Source organism: Sorghum bicolor, chromosome 4 (assembly GCF_000003195.3).
Source record: "Sorghum bicolor cultivar BTx623 chromosome 4, Sorghum_bicolor_NCBIv3, whole genome shotgun sequence".
Classification (NCBI taxonomy): domain Eukaryota; kingdom Viridiplantae; phylum Streptophyta; class Magnoliopsida; order Poales; family Poaceae; genus Sorghum; species Sorghum bicolor.
The window spans coordinates 60,856,865-60,871,322 of record NC_012873.2 but is presented as its reverse complement, the minus strand read 5'-3'; the positions used below and the strand labels follow the sequence as shown (position 1 = coordinate 60,871,322).

General features: G+C 46.1%; 1 protein-coding gene across 1 annotated transcript; it reads left to right on the top strand.

Moving 5' to 3' along the window:
- LOC8071794 (uncharacterized GPI-anchored protein At4g28100) lies at positions 10,587–13,137 on the top strand. The gene is made up of 2 exons (XM_021458793.1): positions 10,587–11,522; positions 12,700–13,137. Exons 1-2 carry the CDS (start codon positions 10,797–10,799, stop codon positions 13,093–13,095), a joined length of 1,122 nt encoding a protein of 373 aa, XP_021314468.1. The 5' UTR covers positions 10,587–10,796; the 3' UTR covers positions 13,096–13,137.

Sequence of the window (14,458 nt, the reverse complement as noted above, 5' to 3'; positions counted from 1 at the left end):
CATGAGGTTGTCAGCTTCCTATAAAAGTGCGCGCATATAATATGCCAAGCCTATTCCAGACGCGCATAAATGCTAAGAAAGGAGAAGAATTTGCCAACTTGTTATAAATGCCAAGCCTAATTGCCAAACTATTGGATAGGAGATTTTGAGAATTTTGACAAAAAACAAGAATGTCAAACGTATTTGCAAAACTGTTGGAGTTGCTCTCACATGACACCAAGCTTATGCTTAGGCCAGTCTCAATGCATAGTTTTATGACACAGTTACCAAGACTATAAACTAGGTAACCGAGCCACAGGAATTTCATGGGGATGAAACTCCTCTCTCATCTGATGAAACTCCTCCATTTAATGACCCTGCCAAGTCAGCAATTTTGCTTATGTGGCACCCTATTTAATATGCATGACACACTCATGAAACATCCATTGAGACTGGCCTTAGCACCACAGATGTTAGAGCCGAGCTCAGGTGACAGGTGGGCCCCTCTCTTCCTTTTCTCTGTTTCTTCTGTTCTCTCTCAGTCTCTCTTATGCTCTGTCTCATAAAAATAGACGTTATTGCATCTGGTGAGAGTACCAAGGAGAGGAAAGAATGACTTGCACACCTCTACGATTACAAGTGGAGCAACTGTACAAACAAGAACACTCATATTTGGTTGGTTACGAGTGGTGGGAAGGAGGCTATGATAACAGGTCTGGCACATGCGTAGTAGGCTTGACACATGTGCAGACAGTACGACACGACACTCTTTGCGGGACAATTTGAACGCTAAAACGACGTTTTTTCTGGAACGGATGGAGTACGTCTCATAGGCTCTTCCGGTTGTCACTATCGCATCGCTCCTCCCTCCGAGCCCAGACGCCCACCTCCACGCCACCCACGTTGTCAACGTCCCACCTCCTCCTCGCCGGTTGTAGATACTTCATGTGCCCAGATCTAGACCGACATTATGGTTGTTGGTACTTCACATGCCTAGATCTAGATGTCGACTTTATAATAAGAATATTTGTTTTCTTGTTATCTTTTCTCAACCTGAACAATGACATCTAGCACTATACACTTAGACTTACAAGTGGGTAGAATGGATGGAACAGAGGTTAAGGACATGGTTAGGATAAATCCCACAGGAGGTGGAAACACAAAGACCATTACTTCATGAAGATGTCTCAGGAACGTGGGGTAGTCTGAAAAATCGGGGAGGAGCAAGAGCAGAACATTTGGGTCAACTAAATACATCTCAAGGGGAAGGAGGATGAGCAACCATCAAGCATCAGCTTAAAGTCCGGGAGGCAGCTCTCGAGAACAAGGACACAACAAAACCATCTTTAGGGCACAACAAAAGGGAGAAACAGCCACGCTACATCCAGTAGGACAATGTAATAGACCTAGCAAGTTAAATTCCCTGAGACATGTTGTCCACGATTAGGGTTGAGATAGTGGCCAGCGGGGTGCGAGGTGGGATGGAAAAGGTAATCAGACGAAGGTCAATGTTGCTCGATGTGATTTACGACTCCGCGTGCGTGACGACTAGGTGGGTATGGTAGGCGGGTATAGGAACTTACGGTGAAAAAAACATGAGTGAGCACGACGCGGAAGAGAGAAACATGGGTAAACAATAAAGTTTTTCGGCGGGGTCCGCATATCAAATTAAGGAGGAAGATTTAGACGTATTGGATCTAATTTTAATCAGATAAGAATTAAGATGGGTAGGAAACATCCGAGTGAGAGGCTATTTTCATTTTCTTTGATCTTTTATAGGATAGATTAAGCTTACGTCCTATGCTCTCCACTCTTATGAGACCTATGGTCTATGCTCTATGACCAAATCCCTTACAGTTATAAGACTTATTGTATGCTCTATGCTCTTATTTATTAGCTCCATTATCTACTGTTATTAGCATAGAATTTGTATAGTTGTTATAAGCTGACTTCTTGTTTTCATGTATTGCGACATATATGTCGACCTCTCATAAAACATGTTGCTTACGGGGCTGCAATTTATTTTTGTACACACTCATTATTCTGTTATTAGAACTATGTTTTGTTCTCTTATTTTACTCTGTTTTGTGGAGGTGCTCACAATACATTTTTGCATCCATTATAAGCTGACATCTGGAGGACTTCCATGTTATAACCAGCCTACTCTATTTTGGATATCAATATCCTTGATTTCATACTCTTGGGTTGTTTGTGCCTATTTTTAGATCAGTTTTTCATTAATAAGGATTTCTGTTGGAAACCTATATAAGTGTATGTTGATTTGTAGAATTGCGAATTACTAGGAACTAGGAAGTGAACATACAAATCATATTTATATAATTAAATAGTAAGTCTATGCAACATATGGTTTCAAGGGATGGACCAAAAAAATGTTAGATTTTAAAGCTCATATGCAATAACATGTAAGGTCTGTTATTGTTTGTGTTCGACTTTAGTATTTAAGCCCACAAGTGAAGGTACAGAGCACAAAATTAATTAGTACCATATTGCTAACTGTCGTGGAGATAGAGAGTTTGTCTTCCTATATATACAGATATACCAAACTACAATGCGGTGATCATCTAGGTTCGAAAATCCTTAAAGTTGTCAATTATTATTTTTTTCTCTCTCCTTCTTATTCCATCCTAATTAATGGTACAATTTCCTAACCTTTCTATAATAATTTATTTAATTTATATTCATTCTAGTACTACTTATTGCCGTGAATGCTAGCCTTATTTTATAAGGAAGTGCAAGTTCCTTATTTTATAGGAAATTGCAAGTTTTATTTCAGTAGTATTAGAATGGTGTTTTTATTACCTCTGTCATAATTTATATTTGGAATATAATTTCTGCAAATGCCCAATATTCATTAAAAAAAACAGTGCAAGTTCCTTATTTTATAAGAAAGTTCAAGTTTTATTCACGTAGTCACAACTAAAATTTTCAACTTCTTCTAATGATGTGGACTTCTAATGTTTTAGCATTGCAAATTTAGTACAAACATTCTCTACTAAATGTCTCCTAATAAGAATTCCTTGGTACTATGACTAGCGGTAGTGTTTTATTACTAATTAAAAACACTAGAAGAACCAAGGCTAACAAGGAGAACCAAGTGCACATGACGACGGTGATCTGCACATACCTAACCTTCATCCTGGGGTTGTCCCTCTGTGGCCTCATCTCGGAGTTCCTCGAAGAATCAACCCCAGGTCAACGCCGGTATGCCGCCATCAAGCTCTCGCCATCCATGCCTGCATCCTCATGCTGGCATCCCTCTCCTTCACCATGTCCCTGATGATGCGGATGAACATCGTCGTCACGTCTCTCACCATTGCCGCGGTCACCATGTTGGTACTGCCCTGGTTAGGTATAGAAGTGTGCAACAACGATGCTGGAGATGGACGTGGAGGCGTACCTTGCTATACCTCGGCTATGAGGAGGAGCTCCAACAGCTACTGGAGCTGTCCACAAGCATCACACCATCACAACAACATCACATCCATGCTGTTTAGCGGCTGGTTCAGCATGGCGTTCTACTACTTCCAAAACTCGTCACACCTCCCATCCGTGAAAATGGAGCGAGCTCGGCGGTCATGAGCTCGAACCACTGTTCCAGTTTTGCCGCACCACCTGGGTAAAGTAGAATTTGCCCATAAGGGCACATGCCCTCACAATATTCGCTCTGAGATTCGTGCCCAATACGAGGGCACAATATAGAGTATAGACCAACAGGATACGAATCTCAATGTGAATCCTGTGGTCCACAGTGCGAGGGCATATGCCCCCAGAGACAAAAAAAATTGCGTTCGCTGCAACGCGATGCCCATCCGCCTGTACGCATGCACAGGTGAAGGGTCGAGATGGCGGACTAGAGGGGGGGGTGAATAGTCCTTTCTAAAACTTATCGCACCGGCTAACCGAAACAAATGCGGAATTAAAACTATCGGTCTAGCCAAGACTACACCCCTCTATCTAAGTTTTCTAGCACCTTGTAAAGATCCTAAACAAGCAAGCAAGGTGCCACCTTAGCAAGATCTCACCTAAACAATTCTAGGAGCAAGGTCACACAAACCTATGCAACTAGTACTTTACAAATCGAGGGAGCTCCTACACAAACTAGTGAGGCAAAGCGCACAAAGCCTAAGCTCACTAGCAAGCTCAATAACAAGGCAACTAATGCCAAATTAGAGAGCGCAACTTACTTAGCTACACAAACTAAGCAATGTGACTAACAAGGTTACACAAACCAAATTAGTCACGCAAGGGGAACTACTTCTAGCTACACAAGCAAGAAGGTAACTAGCAAGCTACACAAGCTAACTAATTACAAGAGCAACTACACAAGCACAAGTGTAAGAATGTAAAAACAAGCTTGTGTTAGGGACTTGCAAACCAACGGGAAGAACAAAGTTGACACGATGATTTTCTCCGAGGTTCACTTGGTTGCCACCAAGCTACGTCCCCGTTGAGACAAGCTCTAAGGTTGCCGCCGGTCCTCTTGCTAGTGGTGACCCGCAAGTCACGCTCTCCCACGTGGAGTGCTTACCACAAGCTCTAGCACTTGACCCGGCCGGACCACTTGTCACTCTTCACGTCTCGCTCAACTAGAGTTGCTCTTCGCGATCCCCGCGGGGTGAGCACCGTACCCCTCACAATCTCTTCTCGGAGCACCTCACAATCTCCTTGCGTGCTTCGATGGAGTCACAAGCCACCAAGCCGTCTAGGAGGTGGCAACCTCCAAGAGTAACAAGCACCACCAGCTTGCAACACGAACACCTAGTGCCACTCTATGCAATCTCTGAATGCAACGCACTAGAATCACTCACTTGCTATTGATTCGCACTCTTGCAAGCACAACTGAGTTAGAGGCTTTCCTAGCACTCCCCAAGCATGGACACTAAGTCCCAAGGGTGCTCAGCACCAGCCAAGGTCGGCCACCACTTCTATTTATAGCCCCAATGGCTAAACTAGTCGTTGCCCCTTCACTGGGCAAAACACGTGGGCACCGGACGCTCACAGGGAGCCACCGGACGCTCAACCCCCAGCGTCCGGTGCTCAGGCGTTAGCCACGTGTCACTAGCCGTTTGAACTCGACCGTTGCCGCCAACGGCTACTGCGCACGCGCGCCTGCACAGCACCACCGGACGCTCTACTGCGTCACACCGGACGCGTCCGGTGCACACCGGACTCGTGCGCAGAGAGCTCTGCAAACTCGCACGGTCACCGGACGCACCCTGAGCGTCCGATGCTCACCGGACTCATGCGCAGAGAGGGTCGCCAAACCGCCCGCACACCGGACGCTGAGCACCGAACTCTTTCCGGTGCGTCCGGTGCACTCTGCTGCACCCGACAGCACACCGGACGCTAAAGGCCAGCGTCCGGTGCCTCCGCGCAGAGCGTCCGGTGAGTGTTTCCTACTGAGAAACACTCCCGCGACTTCTCCAAAATTCCCACCGGCGCAATAGAAAATATACGTTTAATTTTCTCAAAAGCGTCGAGTCCCGCCTCGCAAGCTCGGCGGGAGGGAGAGAGAAACCCACACCTCTCTCAACCCTAGGAACACCACCTCCTTTGTAAATGTGTCAACACCACCAAGTGTACACCACCATGTGCAAGTGTGTTAGCATTTTCACAAACATTTTCTCAAAGGAGTTAGCTTCTCAAACTTGCCACGCCACTCGATCTTAACACGTATGCAAAGTTAGATCGCTCAAGTGGCACTAGATGACCGATATGCAAACAAGTTTGCCCCTCTTGATAGTACGGCCATCTATCCTAAATCCGGTCATAAACTTCTCTACATACCTATGACCGGTGAAATGGAAATGCCCTAGGTTATACCTTTGCCTTGCGCTTTCCATTCCATCTCCTCCAATATTGATGCAACACATGCACCAACCAATCACCAAATGATATGATCCACTTCATATCATCACGTGACCGTATTGGTTCATCGATCTTGACCTCACTTGCTCTTCACCGTTGCCTCGGTCCATCGGCGCCAAGTCTTGCTCAAGCTTCACCGTCACACGCGGTCCCTCGCTTCAAAGCCTCCAACTTGCCCTTCACTCTTGCAACCGGTCCATCAAGCCAAGCCTCATCTTGATCTTCTCCACCTTGGTCACATGACTCCATGTCATGTCTCATATGCAATGAGCTCCTTCATCATCACATCATCACCTGTGGACTAATCTCCTGTGTATCTCACATAAACACTATTAGTCCACCTAAGTTGTCACTCAATTACCAAAACCAAACAAGGACCTTTCAACAGGCCGAGTATTTATTACTACTAGTTCAGTTTCTTGACTTGATGACAACACAACAACATGGAAAATGTCGCTTGCGATCGCTTACCTATATGAGGCCGCGACGCGGAGGCCTTGTAGCTAACTTTGACCAAGGCGGGTGCTCCAGGGCGGCACTTGGCGAAGGCAATTTTTTCACTCAAGAGCACATGATGCCCTCGCTCCCCAATCCATTAAATTCGTATTGAGAAAAGTACAGATACATATTTCAATGTAGTTTCGCATTGAGATGTGTGTTTGCACACTTCTCAATATGAATCCAATAGATGAGAAAGTAAGAGCACATATTCTCAAGGGCAAAATAAACTTTACTGGCACTTGGGCAAAGGCAACGGACTTATGGTTCCCGAATGAAACCGATGATCATGATCCGACGGCCCAGCCTAGACGTCGTCGTCTTAGCTACCTGCTCATGCATGCATGTCTAGATCAAACAGAGAGGCTAGAGCACGTGCTTAAAAAAGCAATGCCCAACACAACAAATTAATTGAAGATGCATGCAAATAATGAGGGTGGCTCGCTCGTTGGACAGATCGCTACACAACCATACGCACGTATCAGAGCACACACGTACACACACGCATGTACCAGCATGCGGTAGTAGTGTGCTGAGTTGCGGATGCGTGCGATAGGGTCGCCGAGCAGTTCGGCGTGCAGCGACATCACGCCGGCCCGGCCGACGTGCACTCCCGGTCGACGGCCTCCGGTCCATGTCGTCACGGTCCATGTCACGATTGTACTCCCCCCATGATGTCGTCCCTCTTCATCTCTCATGGCCGGCAGCGATCGATACATCACAACACCAGAAATAGCGATGGACTATTTGACGCTAAAAGCAGATACAACAATAGACGATCTGACATTAAAAACTTATAGCGTCAGACTTCTGCAGCGCTTGTAGTAGTTTTATTGCGCTCTCTGTCTCTATCTCTCGCTCACCAAATGAAGCCTTTGGTAAAAAAGCTGTGTGGGAGACCACCAACCACGTCTATATATGTTTCTATCTCTTGTGCTACGGTATTTAAAGTTTATAAAGACCCGATAAAAGAAGAGAGATTGCTAAGGTCACCTCTCGTTCCCTCAAATTCAAATTTAGAATGATTTTTTTAGAGCTCAAACTTGATGTGATCTTGTTGTCAGCTGAGCATCTGCAGTTTTTGCGTTGAGGCTTGCCCTTCTACCGATTTTGTTCATTTTACGAGAAGGCAAAGACAGAGAAAGAAATACGTAACAAGACACCAACACCAACTATGTCCTTTTTAATACTAATAGTTAATACTAATAGGTGACAGTGACACGCGTACGTGAACCCGGTATGCTGCTGCTTACCGGGGCTGATGCAGCCTCACCCACAATAGTACAAGCTAGTTACTACCTCTAAGCTAACTTCATCAATAGTGTTAGCTTTTAGCATATATTCCCTCTGTCTTAAAATAACTATCATTTTTAGGTTTTTATGTCACAAGTATGATTAGATTTATAAAAAAATACATACAACATTTATATCTCCAAATAAATTTATTAAAAAACTAGATTTAAAGATCTTTCTAGTGATACTAATTATATTATATATATATATATATATATATTTTCAAAGTTGTTTATTAGAAAGTGAGAACGACACATATTTTGGGACAGAGGGAGTACCCCATAACAAAGATAACCTCACATAATACTCTCATATATGATCTTGAAACATGTGTATAGACTTAGGGGGTGTTTGGTTAGGGTTGTTAAAATTTAACAGGTACCGTAGTATTTTCATTTTATTTGACAATTAGTGTTCAATTATGGACTAATTAGACTTAAAAGATTTGTCTCATATTATTCTCTAGCTATGTTTTTAGTTTTGTAATTAGTCTATATTTAATACTTGATCCAAACATTTGATTTGACAGCCGGTAAACTTTAAACTTTAACTTTAACGCAACCAAAAGGGCCTAACTCTTGATTAAGAACTAGCTTTTCTTTTTACTTCTATTAAAATATGAAAAAATATTAAAGCTAACTTATGAATCACTCAGTGTGGATGCCACGTGGGAGTACCGAGTACTACGCAAGGAACAGGTCAACTAAGCCGTGATGAGTAATACCGATGGAAACAAGCCGGGGGAATCTGCAGGGGTGAGGAGCGCAACAGCCAACAAAAAACATTCCGTGCGTCCTCGGCCCGTCTCGCTTGAAGTGCCGGTGCCTGCGCCCGTGAGTCCGTGACCGACAGCCCCAGCAGGCGTCCACGCACAAAAATTAAGCCCCGGCGACGTGGCTCATGCTGCTTTTAAGACGGACCCGCCCCCCTTGCCACCCATCCCGCGCCCGTCAGGCCGTCATGTCGTCACGCACGCCGCGGCGACGCCGAGGCCGCTAGCGTGTGATTACCAGGACGCGCGCGCGCGCGGCAACGTTTGCTCGCGGCTTCTTGCTGCTGCCTCTGCCTGCCTTCTGATCTGACGCCGGCTGGTGTTGGTTTTGTTTCTTGCTGTCGCTCGCTTTTTTTCACTGTCCTTGACGACCGTCTAGTCTTGGATGTCGTCGGATTCACTTTAATTTATATGTGTTGATATGGATTAGGGTGGAATTTAGTTCAAATTTCACTCTAATCCATCTCAACACATGTGGATTGATGTGAATCCGACTACATCCAAATCCAAATAAGACCATATTGATAAATACGCTTTGACGAAAAGTATACATAGAGTAGTACAGTATACTATGTACCAAAACGACGAGTACATGATGGGTGTCATCATTAGTAGGGAGGGTATTACTCAAAGTAGTGAAAGACGGGCGCATTATCACTGGATGAGAGCTGTTCTAGTACTCCCGGCCTTTTTGTCTGCTTTTAGGCATTGAGGCACGTATGATGGCGTTGCCCTAGCTTTCCGCTTGTACATTTGTACGGATACCGCAGGCACGCGTTGCTGAACCATAGTTTCTTTTTTTATACTACATCCACAAGCATATCCTGCCTTGTATAGTCTGTCCCATGATATAATCCGTGCTCGTCCAGCCCGGTCCAGGGTCTATAGCCTCCAGGCTGTTTTTTTTTTTTTTTGTGACAACTCCAGGCTGGTTGAAGAAGTCGGTTGTCCAAGGCTCGTTGCTGCGATCTGCTCACGAAACAATGACGTAGCCATGAGAAAATTGGGCATTGATCCACACAAATGAAGAGAGAAGTAGGGGTTACAGATTGAAGTGCGAATGTGATGGAAAAGAACAGCACGAAAAGCAAAGAGTGCTAACTCTTGCTAAAACGATAAGTGAAATAAATCAAGGGGGGTTTTAGTTCCCCCACAAAATGCAAATGTCAACTACTTTGGAATGATAGAATGCAAAATACTAAAATTTTCAGCATTATATTTAATTCCATTGAAAATGCAGAATTTATTGCCCTCATGAGAGCCTCTTGATGCTCTTTTGAGTTTTTTTTTGGCATCTTAAGACCAAAATACAAAACGTAGAATAACTAACTTTTTTTGTCGAAAATTTTACATAGTGTTTAATTCTATTATACAAAATGATGGACCAAAACCTTTTTTTTGTATACTAAACACCCCCAAGTTGATGAAATGCTGGCCTCTACATACCTGTGACTGCTAAATTTAAGCGCAGAGATACATGTACATGTTGAATGCAAGGGAATTAGGCCTTGTTTAGTTCCAAAAAAATTCAAGATTTTTCGTCACATCGAATCTTGCGGCTCATGTATGGAGTATTAAATATAGACGAAAACAAAAACTAATTACACAGCCTGTAATTTGTGAAATAATTCTTTTGAGCCTAGTTAGTCCATGATTGAACAATAATTACCAAATATAAAAGAAAGTGCTACAATACCCAAAATTAAAAAAAATTGCCAAGTGAGCATTTCCAAGGGTTTTGCATTTGAGTAATTTGTCAAAAATCTTCAAAAGATGTATCCAACGGTTTTGCATTTGGAGTTTGCAATTTGGGCAACTTGGCAAATGAGGGAGCAAATTTGGCAAAAATGCCAAGCTGTGGACGGCTTTGCAAACCCGATCGCGCGAGCAAAGCGCGCGCGCATGAAGACCTCCTATTTTTATCATTTGCCAAGTCCAAATGTCAATTCCTTTGGAGATGACATATTTTTATTCTTTGTATTTTGTTATAGGAGTTTGCAAACAACAATAAATACCAAGTCAATTTGTCAAAGTCTTTGGAGATACTTATCCTGATGTAAATTGTCAAAGAAACCGAAAACTGGAAGGAACTTTGCATAAGGCTGCAACTGGTTTGCCGTCCGGGAGGCCGTTATAAGAACCACGCTACCATGCCATCATACGCGCGCTCTTCTCTGGCTCACTGGCTGGTTCAGAAACAACCGCAAAGCACACAGCATCCTCTCATCATGCCCTCCATATAGGCCTACCTTTGATCAGTGATCACTCTCACTCAGCCTCGCGGCCACGCTCTCAAACCAACAAACCGAGCAGAAACCCCACGCGCGTGCACGGACGGGGAGCACGCGTGCGCGCGCCACGAGCGATGCCTCCCCTTGGCCGCGCGCGCTCTATCCTGCTGCTCCTCCACTACGTGGCCGCCTCACACCTCCTGCTGCGCGCGCCGATCCACCGCGCCGCCGGGGACACATTGCCGGACCCGGCGCTGCTCGACCCGGCACTGATCTTCCCCTCGGCGACCCCGGTGCAGCCCGCCGCCGCCGCCGCTGTTCCCGGGGGCACGATCCCGGCGTTCCCCGAGCAGTCGGACTCGCTGGCGGGCTCCTCGTCCACGTGCCCGCTCGCGCCTTCCCCGGCGCTCCTCCCGGCCGTGCGGTCCTCCTGCGACGCCGCCGACGATGACGGCGCGCTTCCGCCGAGGCTGCGCTGCTGCCCCGCTCTGGCCGCGTGGCTGTTCGCGGCCTACGCGCCCGCCGCGCTCGCGGAGCGGCCCCCCGCGAGGTCGTCCCCGGCCGCGGCCGCCGTGGACATGCCGTTGCCGCCCGACGACTCCGAGGCGTGCGCGGGCGCCACGGACCGCGCGCTGCGGGCGGCGGGAGCGGCGCTGCCCCGCCCCCCCGGCGGCAACGGGACGTGCGACGTGGCGTTCTGCTACTGCGGGGTGAGGCTGAGGCGGCTGACGTGCGGACCCCCGCCGTCCGAGGGCGGCGGGCTGTGGTCACCAGCTGACGCGGCGGCGAGGAAGCTGGAGAAAGACTGCGCCCAGCCGGGCGTCCCTGGCTGCTCCAAATGCCTTCTTGCTCTTACCACGGTGAGATCGAATAGCTGACCTGATCACCTGGAACTCCAAAGCCTGCTTCGTGCATGAACGTTACCGTTAACCTATAGTTGGACACAGAAAACATCGAACAATCTACGCATCAAAATGATCCGTTCGTTTCCATTTCGAGCTCAGACGATGGTTTGTCAGGGTCCATGAAGGGTTCTCGATCGTCTTGCAAGCTTTGATCTAACAATACGATGCTAGGTGTAGGAGTTGGTAGCAGGTGTAGGACACACTAGGGAAAGCTTCACTCACTGATCACCAGCACCAGACACTACCACTACCACACTGCGCACTGTCCATATTCTATTGCCTGCCTGACATGGTTTTGAGAGCGACATGGCGTCGAATGCAAGCATTGGACGGATCGGCACTGCACCCACGGGGCTACAGTAGCTAGTGTCTCGGTCTACAAGCTCGGTGTTGCCTATGTCTAGTTGTTAGCATGATTGTTGGGGTGTGACTGCGTGAGTGAGTGATTGAGTGGCCATAAATCATGAGGTCCGAATTCCGGGCCTGTTCGGTAGGGCCTGGAGTCAGGAGAATGATTTGCTAGAACATGCCTCTCTGCCCACTTTGATTGGCCTCAGAGATGAACTCCATTCCCTAGCTTTGTCTTCCCTGAAGGGTCTCAGTGTCATTCCCACTTTGATATGCTTTGTGGACAGATCATCTCCGGTCGTTCTAACTGATATTGGCTCGCTTTGCTTTATCAGCAACCGAGCCATACATGGCCACAAGTTCAACTTGGTTTCCGAGACATGTCGCAGGGTGCCACATGAAGATTAGTACACTAATCACCAGTGTACTGCTACTTTCCAAAGGTTTCTGTGTCGCAACATACTTGGCGCGTATAAATCCACGTGTGCGAACAGTAGCGGGCTTGTCTGCTCTCTGCATTCGTAAACCTAAATGCCGACCGCTAATGGAAAGTAAATGGCAAGTTTTTACCTTGTTCTTGTTCCTTTGGGTTAACGTCGCTCAGTCATGTAACTGCTTGTAAGTATACTGTACCATGCAAAACCTTTATTTACCCACCGTACGTCTTACAGTGACAAACTCGACGTCAACATGTACCATTTTCGAGTCTGTTTTTGGATTGGTGTTTAGTGTTCTGCATTGTCAGTCCGTGGACCTCATGCAAGTCCCTTGACATTCATCGCAGATAAAGGCCAGTAATAATCCCGAAGGTGGCGCTGGCGCGGAGGCGGCAGCGGGCAAGAAGAAGCAGACCGCCGGCCGGTCGAGCGAGAGTGACCGGGACTGCGAGCTCATGGGGCTCATGTGGCTGCTGCAGCGCAACGCCACGCGCTACGGGGCGACGGCCACGGCCGTGATCCAGGCCCTGATGGCCGTGGACGAGGCGTCCGCCGCAGGTGTCGTCGCGGTGGCGACAGACGCGGGGCCAGCCGCGGCGTGCTCGCTGCCCGTGGACGACATGCCCCTCCCGGCCGAGTACGCGCAGGTCGGCAGGGCCAGCGACGCGCCTCGTGTCTGCTGCTTCCACCTGGTCGTGCTGCTTGCCACTCTAAGCTGGATCCGTTTTGTGTACTCGCTGTAGCATTTTGCGATTTAATTCAAGTTCGTTTTATATGGCCCATTATATTGTGTTTGCTCATGGAAAATTCTCTGATTCCTGCCTGCACGACATGGGATCGCGATCGATGCATCGTGAGAACCAGAGCACGTACCACCTTGTGAGTTATGTTGCATCGGGCCGTTGACATTTATGTCATGGACACTGGTTCTACTTCTACATCACCGGACGATCCAGCAAGAGTATCCTTCGTTTTATCTGGTGGCTCTATTCATCTTTGTTTTTTCGAACAAACCTCTTAGGCTAGGGACCTCCTGCAATTCACTTAAAAATAAATAATTGACCTGGCTTTATAAGAAAAAAGAGTCCAAAAAACTAACGAAACCCTCGAGCAAGGCCTGCCGCGATTGACTAACCTAGCGCACCACACTAACACTTGGTGCCAACTCAAGAAAAAACAGAATCCACCGCACGTCATGGCTGCCGAGGTTATCACCACATAGACCAATAATTTTGAGTCCTCATGATAGACAACAGCCAATGCAAAATCCACCAAAAGGGAGGATGACACCTACACGCGGCTTACAACGCCACAACTAGATAGTACTCCCTCCATCCTAAATAATTATAAGACGTTTATTTTTTTCAACTCCAAGTTTGATGATTTGATCACTCGTTTTATTCAAAAAAAATGTATAAATATAGTTAAATTTAAGTATTTTTTGAAGAACTTTTATTAATAAACCAAGCCACGACAAAAGAAATGATATTTAACTCTAAGTTTGATCACTCGTTTTATTCAAAAAAATTATATAAATATAGTTAAATTTAAGTATTTTTTGAAGAACTTTTATTAATAAACCAAGCTACGACAAAAGAAATGATATTTTGTATAAATTTTTAAATAAGATGAGTGATCAAACTTGGTGATAAGAAAGTCACGTCTTATAGTTTAAGATGGATTGAGTAGATCACAAGAAGTCATTGTTGTTTAGTATTAGCACCTCACATGTCACAACGAGTAGGTTCGACATTACCCTTACAAGCTCAAATCAAGAGGGACAATAACGCCTCTCAACACAAGTAGCAACACCGAAGAAGTGTAGCCTCATGCAGAACGACCTAATGCTCACCTGCTCGCGGACAAGTGCCAAAATGGCCCAGATGAACCACTACTAAAGTGGATTGGAAACTCCGCGGCAATGCCTCTAGCGAGGTAAACGACAATGCACAGGTAGGGTTCCTCTTCCTCCCGTAGAAACCCCAAGGTGATTAAAAAATGTTTTTAATAAAGCCAAGAAAAATATTTCACCACAAAAATGGGTATTTAAAAAAAGTTTTACCTATAGGAATTTTTTTTGTGCATATAAAACGGATAACATCCCTT

Coding starts and splice junctions, on each gene's coding strand:
- LOC8071794 (XM_021458793.1), top strand. CDS start 10,797: ATGCCTCCCCTTGGCCGCGCGCGCTCTATCCTGCTGCTCCTCCACTAC. Junction 11,523..12,699: donor GCCTTCTTGCTCTTACCACG/GTGAGATCGAAT, acceptor CATTCATCGCAG/ATAAAGGCCAGTAATAATCC.